At 39.6% G+C, this 15,587-nt stretch overlaps 1 protein-coding gene across 3 annotated transcripts in view; it reads right to left on the bottom strand.

The window, feature by feature from the left end:
* The window catches only part of PARP8 (poly(ADP-ribose) polymerase family member 8), a 200,278-nt gene that overhangs the window by 181,535 nt on the left and 3,156 nt on the right, over nucleotides 1-15,587 (bottom strand). For all 3 annotated transcript variants that reach the window (XM_081521336.1, XM_081521337.1, XM_081521335.1), the window contains exon 3: nucleotides 15,512-15,566. In XM_081521336.1, the coding sequence (XP_081377462.1) occupies nucleotides 15,512-15,566 (55 nt within the window). The remainder of the gene's footprint in view (nucleotides 1-15,511; nucleotides 15,567-15,587) is intronic.

Here is a 15,587-nt window from a genome sequence, read left to right as displayed (position 1 = left end):
TGCCTGTTGCATAAAGCTATGACACAGCCTTAAAATAAAAATTTTTTTTCCCCTATGGAGACGGTCACACTACAGGTCAGACACTGCCAGAAAAGTCAGGGGAAACTGCCAAATGTATCAGAATATACGAAGACATTCTAAGGATGGGGAAGACTGGGACAATAGGAGGGACCTGCCAAGAGAAGGGCTCTGGTAGTGACCATAAAATACACTTTAACTAATTTTCCAGAGAAACTACTTAATTTTCACAATTACACAACTCTGTGAGAGAAAGGGAAAAAATACAAGGTAAAGCAAATAAGGAGCGTAGACAAAATCCTGTCATTTTTCAAATTAAAAGAAAAGGAGACCTAACTATTCTAAAGTTACAGGTGAAGATGAGGAATCCATAACTTGGGGAAGGCAAGTCAGTATCACTGGAATACTGCAGTGACTTGACAACGGCCAGTGATTCCAGAGAATGTTCAGACTCTAAGAATGACAAAGGTTTACACTTTGACTTTGAGACACTGAAAAAAAAAAAAAAATAGCACGCAGTTATATAAGTGGATATATGCTACGGCTATCTTTTTAACTGTGGTGTATACTTAATACAGTTTTTATTATAAGCTGTTATTCGATGATAATGCACCTTGCAAATTAATGCCTTTCTAAATTGAGAAAATTTTGTATTTCCAAATCAATCAGGGCAACTGTCCTACCCAAAAGAGGGCATTTCTCCCCTTATTCTGCCTGCTCCTGGGGTCTAGACTCCAGGAACTAGCATCAGGTTTGTTGCCGTTGTGGTTGTTTAGTCACTAAGTCATCTCTGACTCTTTACAACCCCACGGACTATATAGCCTGCCAGGTTCCTCGGTCCATGGAATTCTTCAGGCAAGACTACTGGCGTGGGAGTAGGTTGCCATTTCCTTTTCCAGGGGATCTTTCTGACCCAGGGATCGAACAATTGTCTCCTGCACTGTCAGGCAAAGAATTTTGTACCACTGAGCCGCTCCCATCACTTCATGGCAAATAGATGGGGAAACAGTGGAAACAGTGAGAGACTTTATTTTGGGGGGCTCCAAAATCACTGCAGGTGGTGATGGCAGCCATGAAATTAAAAGATGCTTACTCCTTGGAAGGAAAGTTATGACCAACCTAGACAGCATATTAAAAAGCAGAGACATTACTTTGTCAATAAAGGTCCGTCTAGTCAAGGCTATGGTTTTTCCAGTAGTTGTCTATGGATGTGAGAGTTGGACTATAAAGAAAGCTGAGCGCCGAAGAATTGATGCTTTTGAACTGTGGTGTTGGAGAAGACTCTTGAGAGTCCCTTGGACAGCAAGGAGATCCAACCAGTCCATCCTAAAGGAGATCAGTCCTGGGTGTTCATTGGAAGTATTGATGTTGAAGCTGAAACTCCAATACTTTGGCCACCTGATGCGAAGAGCTGACTCATTGGAAAAGACCCTGATGCTGGGTAAGATTGAGGGCAGGAGGAGAAGGGGAAGACAGAGGACGAGATGGTTGGATGGCATCACTGACTCAATGGACATGAGGTTGGCTGGGCTCTGGGAATTGGTGTTGGACAGGGAGGCCTGGTCTGCTGCAGCTCGTGGAGTCGCAGAGTCGGACACAACTGAGCGACTGAACTGAACTGAACTGAGCTGCTGCTGCTGGTAAGTCGCTTCAGTCGTGTCCGACTCTGTGCAACCCCACGGACGGCAGCTCACCAGGCTCTGCCGTCCCTAGGATTCTCCAGGCAAGAATACTGGAGTGGGTTGCCATTTCCTTCTCCAGTGCATGAAAGGGTAAAGTGAAAGTGAAGTTGCTTAGTCGTGTCCGACTCTTAGCGACCCCATGGACTGCAGCCTACCAGGCTCCTCCGTCCATGGGATTTTCCAGGCAAGAGTACTGGAGTGGGGTGCCATTGCCTTCTCCGGAACTGAGCTGCTAGGGAAGCAGAATCAGGGCTAGTGCTTTGAATAATTACATCAAGTATTGCTTTCTTTTAAGTGTTGTGTTGGACACAGCAGGAAAGGTTTAACTCGAGCTTTGGACGTTCAAACCCTGCACATTCCCAGGAAAAGTCTGTCTTTAAGACTGGCCCTTGGCCAGTTCTTAGGAAATGAGCTTGGAGCCCTTGAAATGAATCTTCTACCTGATAAAGGTGTTCCTGTAGGCCTGTGGTCTTGGATTTGCTCAGACAGTTATGCCAACAAATGTTTTTTTGCTTTGTGGCTGGAATCTAAGTAGCTGAGGTCAGTCACAAAGGGGCATCATGCCTGTGTTGTGCTGTGTGTTTAGTCGCTTAGTCATGTACAACTCTTTGGGACCCCAGGCTCCTGTGTCCATGGGTATTTTTCCAGGCAAGAATACTGGAGTGGGTTGCCATGACTTCCTCATCATGCCTGTGACTGACCCCTAATAAAAGCTATGGACATCAAGACTCAGGAGAATTTCATTGGTTGGCAATATCCTGCATGTGTTATCACACATCATGGCGGGGAAAATCAAATGTGTCCATGTGACGCTACTGACCAGACACTTGAGAACTTGTGCTGGTTTCTCCTAGACTTTGCCCAGTGAGCCTGGGCCCTTTGTTGATTTTAATCTGCATCCTTTTGTTAGAACAAAATATAACAGTGAGTTTAACAGCTTTTGAGTCCTGTGATTCCTTCTAGCAAACCACAAAGCCGAAGAACAGTCTTCAGATCTCCCTTCCAAACTTACTGAGCTTCCCTGCTGGTTCAGATGGTAAAGAATCTGCTGCCAATGCAGCAGACCCAAGTTTGATTCACAGGTCAGGATACCCCCTGGAAAAGGAAATGGTAACGCACTCCAGTATTCTCATCTGCGATATCCCATGGACAGAGGAGCCTGGCAAGCTACAGTCCATGGGGTCGAAAAAAATCAGACACGACTGAATGACTAACAATACACCTTTCCAAACCTATTATCTAGTTCAGTCCTCCAAACCCTGCAGTATAACTACTGCCATTTCATAGATGATAAAATCCAGACTTTGAGAGGTTAATTCATTTGACTGGTTGATTAAAATAATCCAAACTAATTGTGCTATACCGTGCTGTAATGTTACAGGTTATAAAGAATTGTGAAATAACTGTATCAGTTAACCTACATTTGCAGTATTTTCTTTGAAAAATACAAAATATAATTTCATAATCTCTGAATATTTAGACTAAAGTTAATCTGTAAACACAGTAAAACTTATAATCATTGAGAACTTTATGTATGTTTGTGGTGGTTCTAAAAGCTGTAATGTGGTACCAAAACTTTTAAAGATTATATGATGCTTCTTGCTTACCTATCCCTCCCCACTAAAAAAAAAAATTTCAAAGTAATTCATTTCTCTGTGCCACCAATCTTTGAGAACCATATGGGGATGTGTGTATGTGAGAGAATGAAATAGGCAGATTATTTCTTAATGTCTGCAAATGTACTTCAGAATGTTATCTTTGTATGTTGAGGGGGAAAGCTTAAAATGCACTGTCATTTCAGGGTTTTACAGGTTTGTGCATATGTGCATGTGTGTTTCAAAAATATGTTATGTTTAAGTTCAGTATTCAGCCACAGAAATGTCTGATAGCACCAAGTTCTACTTGGTTTTGAGAAATGCACTGGCATTATCAATATTGGATTTCTATGGTGACTAAGGGCTTTTCTGGAGGCTCTGATGGTAAAGAATCCGCCTCCAATGTGGGAGACCTAGGTTCGATCCCTAGGTTGGGAAGATCCCCTGAAGGAGAGTATGGCAACCCACTCCAATATTCTTGCCTGGAGAATCCCCATGTACAGAGGAGCCTGAGGCTACAGTCCATAGTGTCGCAAAGAGTCAGACACGACTGAGCAACTAAACACAATACAGCACATACTGACTAAAATTCTGGAGGCATAGAAAATTTGTAATAGTTACTGATAACTCCTAGAATACAAAATACTTATTACTTAGTATAGTTTGATAATTTCTACTTGAATAAAATTGATTTCTAATTTAAAGCTGATTTTCTTTTACAAAATTAGCTAACATAATACAGGTTACCCATTTCAGTTTTGTGCCAAGACACTTTTATTTAGTAAAACTAAATAGCTAATTTTATACTTTCCTGATTTAAATTTATAAACCTGTATAAGAAATCCTTAAACTTTCTATAGATCTGAATCATAAGTTGGAAAAGTTTTGGCAAGTACCTGCCTTTTTTCCCCGGCAATTTTTTTTAAACAGACTTTTTGTTTTAGAGCAGTTTTAGATTCACAGCCAAACTGAGCAGAATATAGAGAGTCCTCATCAAAAGTGTGTGAAAGTGTTAGTTACTCAGTCAATGCCTGACTCTTTGCAACCCCATGGACTGTAGCCCACCAGGCTCCTCTGTCTATGGGATTCTCCAGGCAAGAACACTGGAGTGGGTAGCCATTCCCTTCTCCAGAGGATCTTTCTGACCCAGGAATCAAATCTGAGTCTCTTGCATTGCAGGTGGATTCTTTATCATGTAAGCCACCAGGGAGTCCAAACATAGCCTTGACACTCAACACAAGCACAGCCCCTCCCATCACCAACATGCCCCACCAGAGCAGTACCTTTATTACTAATGAGGAACATATACTACACATCATTATTATCCAGAATCTACAGTTTATTTTTAGGGTTCATTCTTCATGTTGCACATTTTATGGATTTACACAAATGCACAATGACATATATCTACCCGTACAGCATCACATGGAACAGTTTCAATAGCCTGAAAATTCTGTTCTACCTATCTAGCCATTCTTTCTCCATTAACTCCTGGCAACCACTGATCCTTTTACTATCTCCATAGTTTTGTCTCTTCCAGAACGTCATGTAGTTGGAACCACACAGGATGCAGCCCTTCATATTGGCTGTTTTTACTTAGTAGAACGCACTTAAGTTTCCTCCATGTCTTTTTTTTTTTTTTAACTTCTCTGGTGGCTCAGACGGTAAAGCGTCTGCCTATAAAGCGGGAGACCAGGGTTCAGTCCCTGGGTCCGGAAGATCTAGAGAAGGAAATGGCAACCCACTCCAGTATTCTTGCCTGGAAAATCCCACAGAGGGAGGAGCCTGGTAGGCTACAGTCCATGGGGTCACAAAGAGTCAGACACGACTGAGCCACTTCACTTCACTTCATAATCTTTTTATGGCCTGATAGCTCATCTTTTTTTTAGCACTGAAAAACATTCCCCTCTTGTCTGGATATACCATGGTTTATTTATCCACCCACCATCTGAAGGACATGTTGGTTATATCCAGGATTTGGCCATTTTGAGTAAAATTGCTGTAAACATCATGTGCAGATATTCATGTGGACATTCATTTTTCAAATATTTGGGATAACTACAGAGGAGTGTGACTGCTGAATCACAGGTCAGAGTAGGTTTAGTTTTACACGAAACTATCTATCTAAACTGTCTTCCAAAGTGGTTGGACCTACACTTGGTTTTCCCACCAGCAATTCCTATTGCTCCACATCTCTGACAGTATTTGGTGCTTTCAGTGATCTGCATTTTGGCCGTTCTAATAGCTGTGAAGTATTAAGCACCTGAATTCTGATTTAAAAGTACGTTTGAAATGTAACATTTCCCAGAATAATCCAAAGGCTGAAAATGTCAACATTAGTTTTAAACAACTCCTTTATGAAACTATTGCCCTATGTGGATTTTTCCCTACCAATTACTTACAGCTAGAAAGAATTTTGTATATATTGGACATCAAGAATTGAGAATACTGGAAATTTTAAATTAATGACATAGGAAGTCAACACAGAAAGCTCCAATGAAATCAAACTAGTATGATTTCAAAAAAATTAAGTTTAAAATCTTTCTTGGCCAAAGTTTCATCAGTAGGGGAACAAACTCAGTGAAGAATACGCAACTCTGATTGAAATCACTTAATGGAAACTCACTGAATTCACTGTTCTAGGCTGGTTTTCCCAGAAGGATTGGCTGATCCAAGAAGAATCAAGAAAGAATGTGGCTCGCAGTGAACTATTCAAACATCTTTCTTCGTTAGCTAAAAATGAAATGGCAACCCATTCCAGTATTCCTGCCTAGGAAATCCCATGGACAGAGGAGCCTTGTGGGCTATAGTCAGCAGAGTTGCAAGAGTCAGACAGGACAAAGCAACTAAACCACTACCACCAATCACTATAGAAATCATATCAAATTCTGTAGTAATAATAAAGCAATGACTGCTTTTCAGCTGAAGGGCCTGTTTTTTTCCTGCTGCATATCTAGCTGTGGTGCATTTTAATGAGAAAGGATGACTGCACCAGCTTTTATCCAGGAAGCAGATTTTAGCCTTCTGCTTAGGTCTCTCACATGCTAATATGGATGACTTTGTTCTGAAGAAGATCACTGATACGAATACATGTAGGTGAATAAATGTATTATCACAATTACAAATTCAATGTTAACATTTTGCACACTAACTTTCAAATGAGAAACCTAGAACTAGATTCTCAGTATGTGTGAGGTTCCACTGAATCACAACAGTAGTTAGTACAGAAAAAAACAGCAAATGTTAACATGAATCACTCTGAATACAGACCTGACCCTCTGTCCCCAGGAGAGCACTTTAAAGCAGACAATTCATTCTCCACACATATGTTACCACAAGTAACGTGTGTGCATGCTAAGTCGTTTCAATCGTGTCCAACTCTTTGCGACCCTATGGACTGTAGCTTGCCAGGCTCCTCTGTCCATGGGATTCTACAGGCAAGAATACTGGAGTGGGTTGCCATGCCCTCCTCCAGGAGATTGTCCTGACCCAGCCAGGGATTGAATCCTTGTCTCAGGTATCTCCTAAATTGGCAGGTGGATTCTTTACCACAAGTGCCACCTGGGAAGCCCAAAGTAATGTGTGGCTGCCTAAAGTTTAACGACTGATGCTGTTTAAAGAAGAGAGAGTTCATTTCCAGACTAGTGTTGAAAAAATTCTGAGAAATGTTTGAAAACTCCTTCAAGTAATTTTCTCATGTGGTCACTGGGAGGAAAATGATTTCACAAAATAGATACCTTCACTGATTTATTAAATATAATTTGTCAAAGAAACGAAACATTTAGATAAATTCTAGTCTTTTCTCACCACCAACTTCTCCCAAAATATATACTCCATCAAAGATGGCTCACTAAGAAGCTCTACTGCAGTCAAAGCGGCAGAATTTAAGAGGACATAAGGAGTCCTTCTGCTACACAGAATCATTATCTATCTCCAACACGTCCTTAAAAGGCTGACTTCTAATCATGTGCCAAAGAGGGCCCTGCTAACTTCAGTACTTTCATAAAGAACAGATGAGAGCTCTCATCATAAATGACTTCAGTACAACTGAGGAGAGAGTGAGCAGCCCAGAGAAATAACTCCTCCTGTAGAAATGTTGGTGGCATGAAATGCCAAGTGCCTTTAACTAACACTTACCCTGTCATAAAGCAAGTTCTGTAAAAATGACTGAAAATAAATTCTTCGGGGCTCAATGTGAATCGGCAATTTCCATTTATATTATACTGTTGTTTATTCAAAAACTTTTTAATGAATAGGACTCAGAGTTTGCCAAAGTGTTTTCCACAAAACAGCTCTCTTGAGATGTTCCAGATCTGTAATCAAATAAGTCTGAAAAACCCTGAATAGTTAATTCACCTCTTGGGTATGCATAAGGCACACTAATATATAAAAGCCTCTAAGAAGACAACCATTAAAATTGTTTAATATTGTTTAACTAAGCATTTCCCAGACATATTTGGCTACATATCTAACAGCTAATTAAACGGTTTGGGAAATGCTACCACATAGGAAAAATATTATTATCATTTAAGAAATATTAGGAAATACTATACTCTGGGCACTCTGCTAAAAAGAGTTCTAGTTCTTAAACAGAGTACTGATTTTATGTGTGTGACTTATTTTATTTGACTTATCATTGTCCTTTTATACAGCTCTATCCTTAATAGTATTTTGGTCTGTTGTTTTCCAATTTTGCCTGAACTTTTTTTCTGCATAGATATGAGAGTCTAGCAAATGTAAACTAGTTATTTTAGTCTCTGGCTCAATTCTCTACTTCAAACACAGTAAATATTTTACAACTAAATCTTGGCTAATAACAACCTGTATTTGTTTTTTAAACGAAACAGTGATGCAAATGCAAATAACTACAGCACTTCAGAGTTGGTTAACAAATCCTAAGAACACTTTCGGGCCATTGGGAAGGTCTTTCCAACCTACATTTCAAAATGTTCAAAAAGAAACTATCTTGGTTGCTAATTTCAGTATAAGGAAAAATGATCTGACTGCTCAAAGGCTTATGTGAATGTCTTCCTTTTAAATTTAACACTGAATCATTTGCATTCTCCATTTAATACCAAGAAGGTGTCAGCCACAGACCGGATGCCGCCAAGATGCAAATAAACTACAATTGAGAGCAGCTGTTGTTGTTATTCAGCAATGCATAGGGACTGATCTGTTTATTTTCTCATCCCACCCACCCTCCTCAGGTTTCATTTTTGTCTTCTCAATCTCAACTTGTTCCACTCGGGGTCTCCCTCTATCCTCTTCTGTGTGAACACATTACATATTTTCACAGAGATGCCACTTGTGGTCAAAGGAAAGATGAAATCAATCAGTCTTTGTGATAATACAAACCATGATCTTGATAGCCAAACCAAGAATATTATGCAACACAGATGTTATCTATCAATAAACCTTGACGAGCCGTATATGCTTAATGCACTGAGTTAATACAAACTGTTGCTAATTAGAGAGATGAGGTCAATAAATAAATAGTAGTGAGTTAGCGTTTGGAAGGCTGAGAAATATATATGAATGGATGGGAACGGTGGCTCTTGAAAGTCAAGAATGAGAATTAAATTTAATCTGGAGAAAATCTTGGTTGCATTTGAAAGCTTCTGAGCAGGTTAAGTGCTTTGATTAAATAAATGCTTAAAGAGTTCAGGTATAAATGAACTGGATGGGTGAGTAGCTGTTAATCGAGTATTTTAAGACCCCGGGTTAAAAGTGACTGACCCAAGTCAAGGTGATCAGGGCCCAGACCAAGTGCAGACACGGGGAGCAATGAAGGTGCCAACAATGATCCCAAAGTAAGAGCTAGTGGAGCTTAGAAGGTGAAGAAGAAGGTGGGATGCATGAAACCTGAGACTGAGGTTCCCCAAACCAGGCTCCAATGATGTGAAACTGACCAGGGAAAGGCTGGGAAGAGCTTCTTCTTCAAAGGAGGAAATGTTTCCATGTGTTGGGTTGAACTGCCCAGCACTGAAGTGAGATAACTGAACAGAAAACCTGAAGTATGATCACAATAAGACAAGAATGACAAGTCTTATTAATAAAAACATATTTGGATTAGTTTTTCCTGGGGGCACATGGGAGACAGGATTGCAGAAATTTAGAGAATGAAAAAAAGAAAGGTTACATACCAATAACTTGATTAAAATTCCATACTAAGTCAGTGACAGCTGTCTTAGAGCAATACTTATCTACTACAGCACAATCCATCCAAAAGCAAATGTGTGCAGAGAATTACAAAATATTTTTCAGACTGATGAAATTTCACTTTTATGCCGTTTCTTTTTTCTTTTTTCCCCAATGCTGCAGAGAGAGATGATGGGGAATTTAAATGGATGGGCCCAATATTTGCACACGAATTCCACAGTCTATGTAGATAAGCTTCCTACCATTACTGCTTAGCACTGGGCTTGGGCGCTTCCCCTGTCAACAATAGATTTTCAGTACTGCCCCTGGCAGACATTCCACCAGCAAAAGCAATCCCTGCCCAGGCACAAACATTCCCAACTATTCTAGTCACGCCAGTTCAACCCATGTCCCTTAAAACCTCACAAAAACACTGACTTACACTGCAGTATATCCCTACTCGGCTTCTTACTAACCATAAACTATTTAAACTACCCAACAGTTTCTTTACCTATAAAATGTACAACAGCTGACAAAATACCTATTGGTCTTTTTTATTGCAAACACAGGATGTAAGGTAGGCAAAAAAGCTTACAGAGACCATGCCCAATAAATATCATTAGCAGTATTATTTTAATCCATGAAATAAATGGAGTTTAATTTTTTTAACATATAAGCTTCAATAAAGTTAAACTTGTGTTAAATTGGTGGTTACTTTAGGTCAATGGTTTTAAAACTCATTTACCAATGAAACAGTTTTCAAAGAAAATGTTATACCGGAACAGGAAGAGCTAGATAGAGCAGCTGTAATTTACAAAGGGATGTGAAAGCCTGGCTCTCACTCATTCAGCTTCTGTCACACTCCCTTCCACCAGTCACCCCAAACCTCCAAAGCAGGTTCCCAGGGCTCCAGCGAACACATTTTTTAAGAAAACATCATTTTAGGTAATAATTGATATAATCAAAAATTATGGAAAACGGGTCCCCATTGGTAAGAGAAGCATTCTAATTTTTTTATTTTTTAAAAAAAATGATCATTCTTTTCATTCTGACACCTTCAGGAGTTCTTGAAGGTTTCAAAATAATTACATATTTCAAAATTTTAGAATGAACATGTACTTCTTGCTTGAAAACTGATGAATCTTTTTTGAGATGCTGGAATTACTTCTCTACCCTCCCAGCTCCCCAACTCTTGCACACACGTACACACCTCCTTTCTAAGTAACTTGAAAGAAAACAAATGCACTTTAGAAGTCAACTGGATTGCCTCTTTCCATAGCATCCCATGAGTAAAGGACTGTGCAATGGGAGCCCCGGTAGATTAGGATCCCCAGTAGATGTGGTCGACCACCAGAGTGGTGTTGATTTTTGTAACTGAATTAAATACTCTGAAAAAACCAAACTCTCCAGTGTACCACAGCCCCCATAACTCTCTATTATCCTAAAAAACTGCATTATCTGTCTCCTGGAAACATATGAACAGATCAGAGAACAGGGCTTATAATTTGGGTAAGCAACTTCTGGATTCATAAGAAATTCCATTCCTGAGGGACATCACCAGATTGGGGGCTTTTTGAACTATCTGAGTATCCCTATACCTGGTCATTTGGGTTAGAAAATTGTTTTCCACCAGCCAGAAGACCTGTCAATCTGGGACTTCCCTGATGGGGCAGTGGATAAGAATCCACCTGCCAATGAAGGGGACACCCATGTGATCCCTGGCCGGGGAGGATCCCACATGCCGTGGAGCAACTCAGCCCAGTGTGCCACAACTACTGAGGCCGCGCTCTAGAGCCCAGGAGTCACAACTACTGAGGCCGCGTGCTGCGACTCCTGAAGTCTGTGCACCTAGAGCCTGTGCCTCACGACAAGAGAAGCCACGGCAATGAGAAACCCGTGCACCTCAAGGATGCGTGGCCCCACTCACCACAACTAGAGAAAGTCTGGGCAAAGTAATGAACACCCAGCACAGCCAAAAATAAAATTACCTAATTCAAAAAGGTAAAGCTGTCAGTCTACCCATGGACACACAGTACCGGGTATACACTTATAGGCAACTCTGAACATTTCACCAAACATTAAATTTCTAATTTATTAATAATTTGTAATATAAATACTACATTTCTTATCATGCACACTCCTTGATTGGAAAATTCCTAATTCAATAAATATTTCTTTACTCTCATATCCTTCCTAAAGGAGAGACATTAATGTTATATTCTTGGGTGAAAAACAGTGAGGTCTCGAGAGGACAATAACAGTCTTTGGATGTGTACATTTTATATGCAGACAGACACATAAAAATTCTGAGAGAATAAATTCTAATGTTAATAGAAGATGGAGAAATCATGCGTTTTTTAATTTTATTTTATTTTTGACTTATTGCTTTTTCCATTTTTTTTTGTAAACAATCGTCACCACTCACTTGGCCCCTTCTGTTTCTTCTACCACTGACTCTACAACCGACTGCAAACGAGGTGAGGGACAAGAGCCCCAGATCTCTGTGGTCTTAAGTTTACTACCAACCAATAAGGGAGAAAGAAAAAAGGAAACAGCATGACAAAGTATAGGGAAGGAATGAATTTGCATCAGCTTACAAACTGTGTACAACTGAGGCTCCTGGTTTCTAGTTTTTAGCACACCCATGAAATAGCGAGGCAGCATTCGGGAGGAGCCTACAGCAGGCCCAGCACGACTGACGACTGTGGAATTCTTCCCAGGAGGCCAGAATCAGAAGCATTGTAAGGATCAGTGCTACAAGGAACTAACCTTGCCCGATATATATACCCCAAGTTTTCAAGCATACGTAGACTGCATTAATAATCAATTCTTAACATGTAACACTTCTTTTCTCATTTCTCAATCAAATGATGCTAAAACTACAACTCTCAGGTAAACATCTGCATCATTTTTCTGATGCTCAAGTCTCAAGAGATTGCTCAAAGAAGCTGGGAACACTTGTGTACAGAAAAGAGGACAGGTCTCAGAAGTGTGACAGAACAGGCTTTACATGGCAGCTCCATCATTAACTGAGCAACTCTGAGCCGGTTCTCTAAACTCTCTGAGCCTCAAGTTTCCAAATACAAAGCTGAGGATAATAATAATTCCATGAACCTTCCCATGAGGGAAAACCTAGTGAACCCAGTCTTCTAGCTGACCATCTGCTCCCCTTCAAACCTCACCTGAAGTCCACGCAAATAGAAGGGCAAATGTAAAAGGCACTCTGCCCCTCTCACAACCTCCAAATGAAAGGCCAATCTACTAGGCCGATGGCCAGCCCTGATACACTGGCCTCTTGGCATGTCCTCTTATCCACAGAAACACACACAAAAAATTTTGTGAAAAAAAATTTTCAGTATTATTTTTTTTGAAGAATAATATGTAAGATCAACTTCTGCCTCAGAACAAAGTGTAACTATTCCTGGAGACTGTCAGAGAGGAAACAGCAGATTAAGTTTTATCTACAACCTGAACTGAAAATTATTCTTGAAATCATGTTTTGAACATAAATGTTTTCAATGGTTTAAATGAAATGATAGCACAATTCAAGATAAGCACGGACTATCTCTCCAGAAGATCTCCACCGTCCTTTAATCAGGAAAATAAGTCTAGTTTACACGAAATGACTGAGGACCGAGGAACTGATGCTTTCGAATTGTGGTGCTGGAGAAGACTCTTGAGAGTCTCTTGGACAGCAAGGAGATCAAACCAGTTAATCAGAAGGGAATCAATCCTGAATACTCATTGGAAAGACTAATGCTGAAGTTGAAGCTCTAATACTCTGGCCACCTGATGTGAAGAGCCGACTCATTGGAAAAGCCCCTGATGCTGGGAAATATTGAAGGCAGGAGGAGATGGGGGTAACAGATGCTGGGAAAGATTGAGGGCAGGAGAAGAGGGTGACAGAGGATGATATGGCTGGATGGCATCACCAACTCAACAGACATGAGTTTGATAGTGAAGGACAGGGAAGCCTGGCATGCTGCAGCCATGGGATCGCAAAGAATTGGACACGACTTAGGGACTGAACGATAACAATCCGAAATGACACTATCAACTAAATATAATAATTTGATAAGCATTTTAAATCAAAACAAAGGATTATTTCATTTTTAAATGTCCGATTGACACACAACAATGAAAAATACATAACAAGTATCAAACTCTAATATTGACAATGTAGTTCATGAAAATAGTATTTTTTCTTTCAGAAAATTTATTTTCTGCCATTAGCTACAAACCCACAAAAGGGTAATATTAAAGGTATTATTATTACAGTACTGAAACAATCTTTTATACATTGGTTTATAGAGCAAGCTTCTGGAAAGACAAAGCAATCACATCAACAAGTCACAACAATCTTTAAAAAGCAAGCTGTTCCACAATACATATGCAAGTGAACTGTTATTTAAATCAGGAAGCAAGGAAAAAACTATCCTTTAGCAGGATAACATAGAGAAGGAAACATCTCTTATTTTAAGAGCATCCATGGTGTTTGTTCCTACATGAAAACTGATGCTATCTCAATTAGTTACTTATCCATCCCAATCACCAGGCCTTGCTCCTGGAGGCAGTTATAACTTCTCCACCTCTTGCTGTGCTAACTTTATCAGTAATTACTTTATCAGTAATTTCCTGATAAAGAATCTTGGCGCAAACAGATCTTAGTGATTAACTGTAAGGTTCATCCCTTTTTTGTACAGATAAGTAAACTGAGGCCAAAACAAGTATATTACTGTTAATAATAAAGCTAATTAGTTGAAAAGCCTACCCAGGGCTTTCCAAGTCCACACCTCTCATGAGAACAATTGTGAAACAGACAACTCAAGCAGGTATCAACCCAGAAGCGTGGGGAATGTTTTCAGTGGGCCACATAGCATATTTTTAACTATTAAAACAATTCAAGAGGTTATCAGTCATACACTAGCATCCTTCGGATAGTAAGTGTAAGAACAGTGTTAATTTACCTGAATCTCTTCTAATGTATTCTTTTTATTCAAAAATGACGGTACTATAGAAAATTTAGAAATACTGTAATTTTAATAAAGTCCATACTACATATGTTATATTTTCAACTAGTAAATCCAATCACTATACCAATCCTGACACTTAGGTACACTGTGCCTATGGGAAATGTGGTAACTATTTCAATGCAAGCTTTTTTGAAATGTACACTGCAACACAAATCCTAAGCATTTTTAAGATTCACATTTATTCCAAGCGTTTTAAAAATGTATTTACAGAAGAAAGCTTCTTTTGCAATTTATATGTTCCTAAATGTTTCCATTAGCTAAAAGATATTTTGGAATATGATCAAACGGTATTGAATGTCAGGTTCTAACAGCAAAGCTAAATCTCTGACAGTTCTCAGATGTGGCCACTGCTTTTAAACCACTGTGTCCCCAAAGGTCTAACAGGGTGAAAATTCTACCTTAACAAGTGAAGACAGCAAGGCATATTTTAATGGTTTAATTTCATCTCTAAGTGGTAAACACAAAATTGGATTTGGGCTTACTTCACAATGCTAACAATTTAACATATGTATCTCTCATTCTTCCCCCTCAAGAAAGAAGTTTACACATTCCAGCTTCATATAACTTCCAAATTCTTTCTAACTATGAAAACCAAAATAAGACTCCTTGAAAAAAAAAAGATGGAGAATTGTGTTTATGTCAACCTACGAAAAACATAGAAACGTGCAGCCCCAGCTCACCAGAAAAATCACATGTGACCAAACTATTCTGTGACATCTTATGTCTTTTATGCCCAATATTCTGGTTTTGCATTCGCCTATGTCAATCTCTAAAGGCTCAAGAGCTAGGTACTACTGTAGAACACCTTTAGCACGAAGTGTGTGAGAGCTCTGTTGTTGGCCCGTGGCGTGATCTTAGAAACACTTGAATCAAACCTATTTATTTCCCCTCTTCCATTTAAAATCGAGAGACCTCAGGCTTGGGACGTGGCTAAACGACAACAACAAGAGAAGAAGAAAAAAACACCCGAACACGGAACACGCTAAGAACAAAGGAAACACCAGCCTGTGAACAGGAAATGAAGCAACTCTATACATATAAATACCTTTTGGGGCCGCCAACGTAGGTGAAAGTAAAGGTGGAGTCTGAGTATCTGAAATCTGAAACGAAAAGTCTTGTTA

Source organism: Giraffa tippelskirchi, chromosome 8, assembly GCF_054371585.1.
Source record: "Giraffa tippelskirchi isolate mGirTip1 chromosome 8, T2T-mGirTip1v1.2.pri, whole genome shotgun sequence".
In the NCBI taxonomy this organism is placed as follows: Eukaryota; Metazoa; Chordata; class Mammalia; order Artiodactyla; family Giraffidae; genus Giraffa; species Giraffa tippelskirchi.
This window is presented reverse-complemented; position numbering and strand designations above follow the sequence as displayed.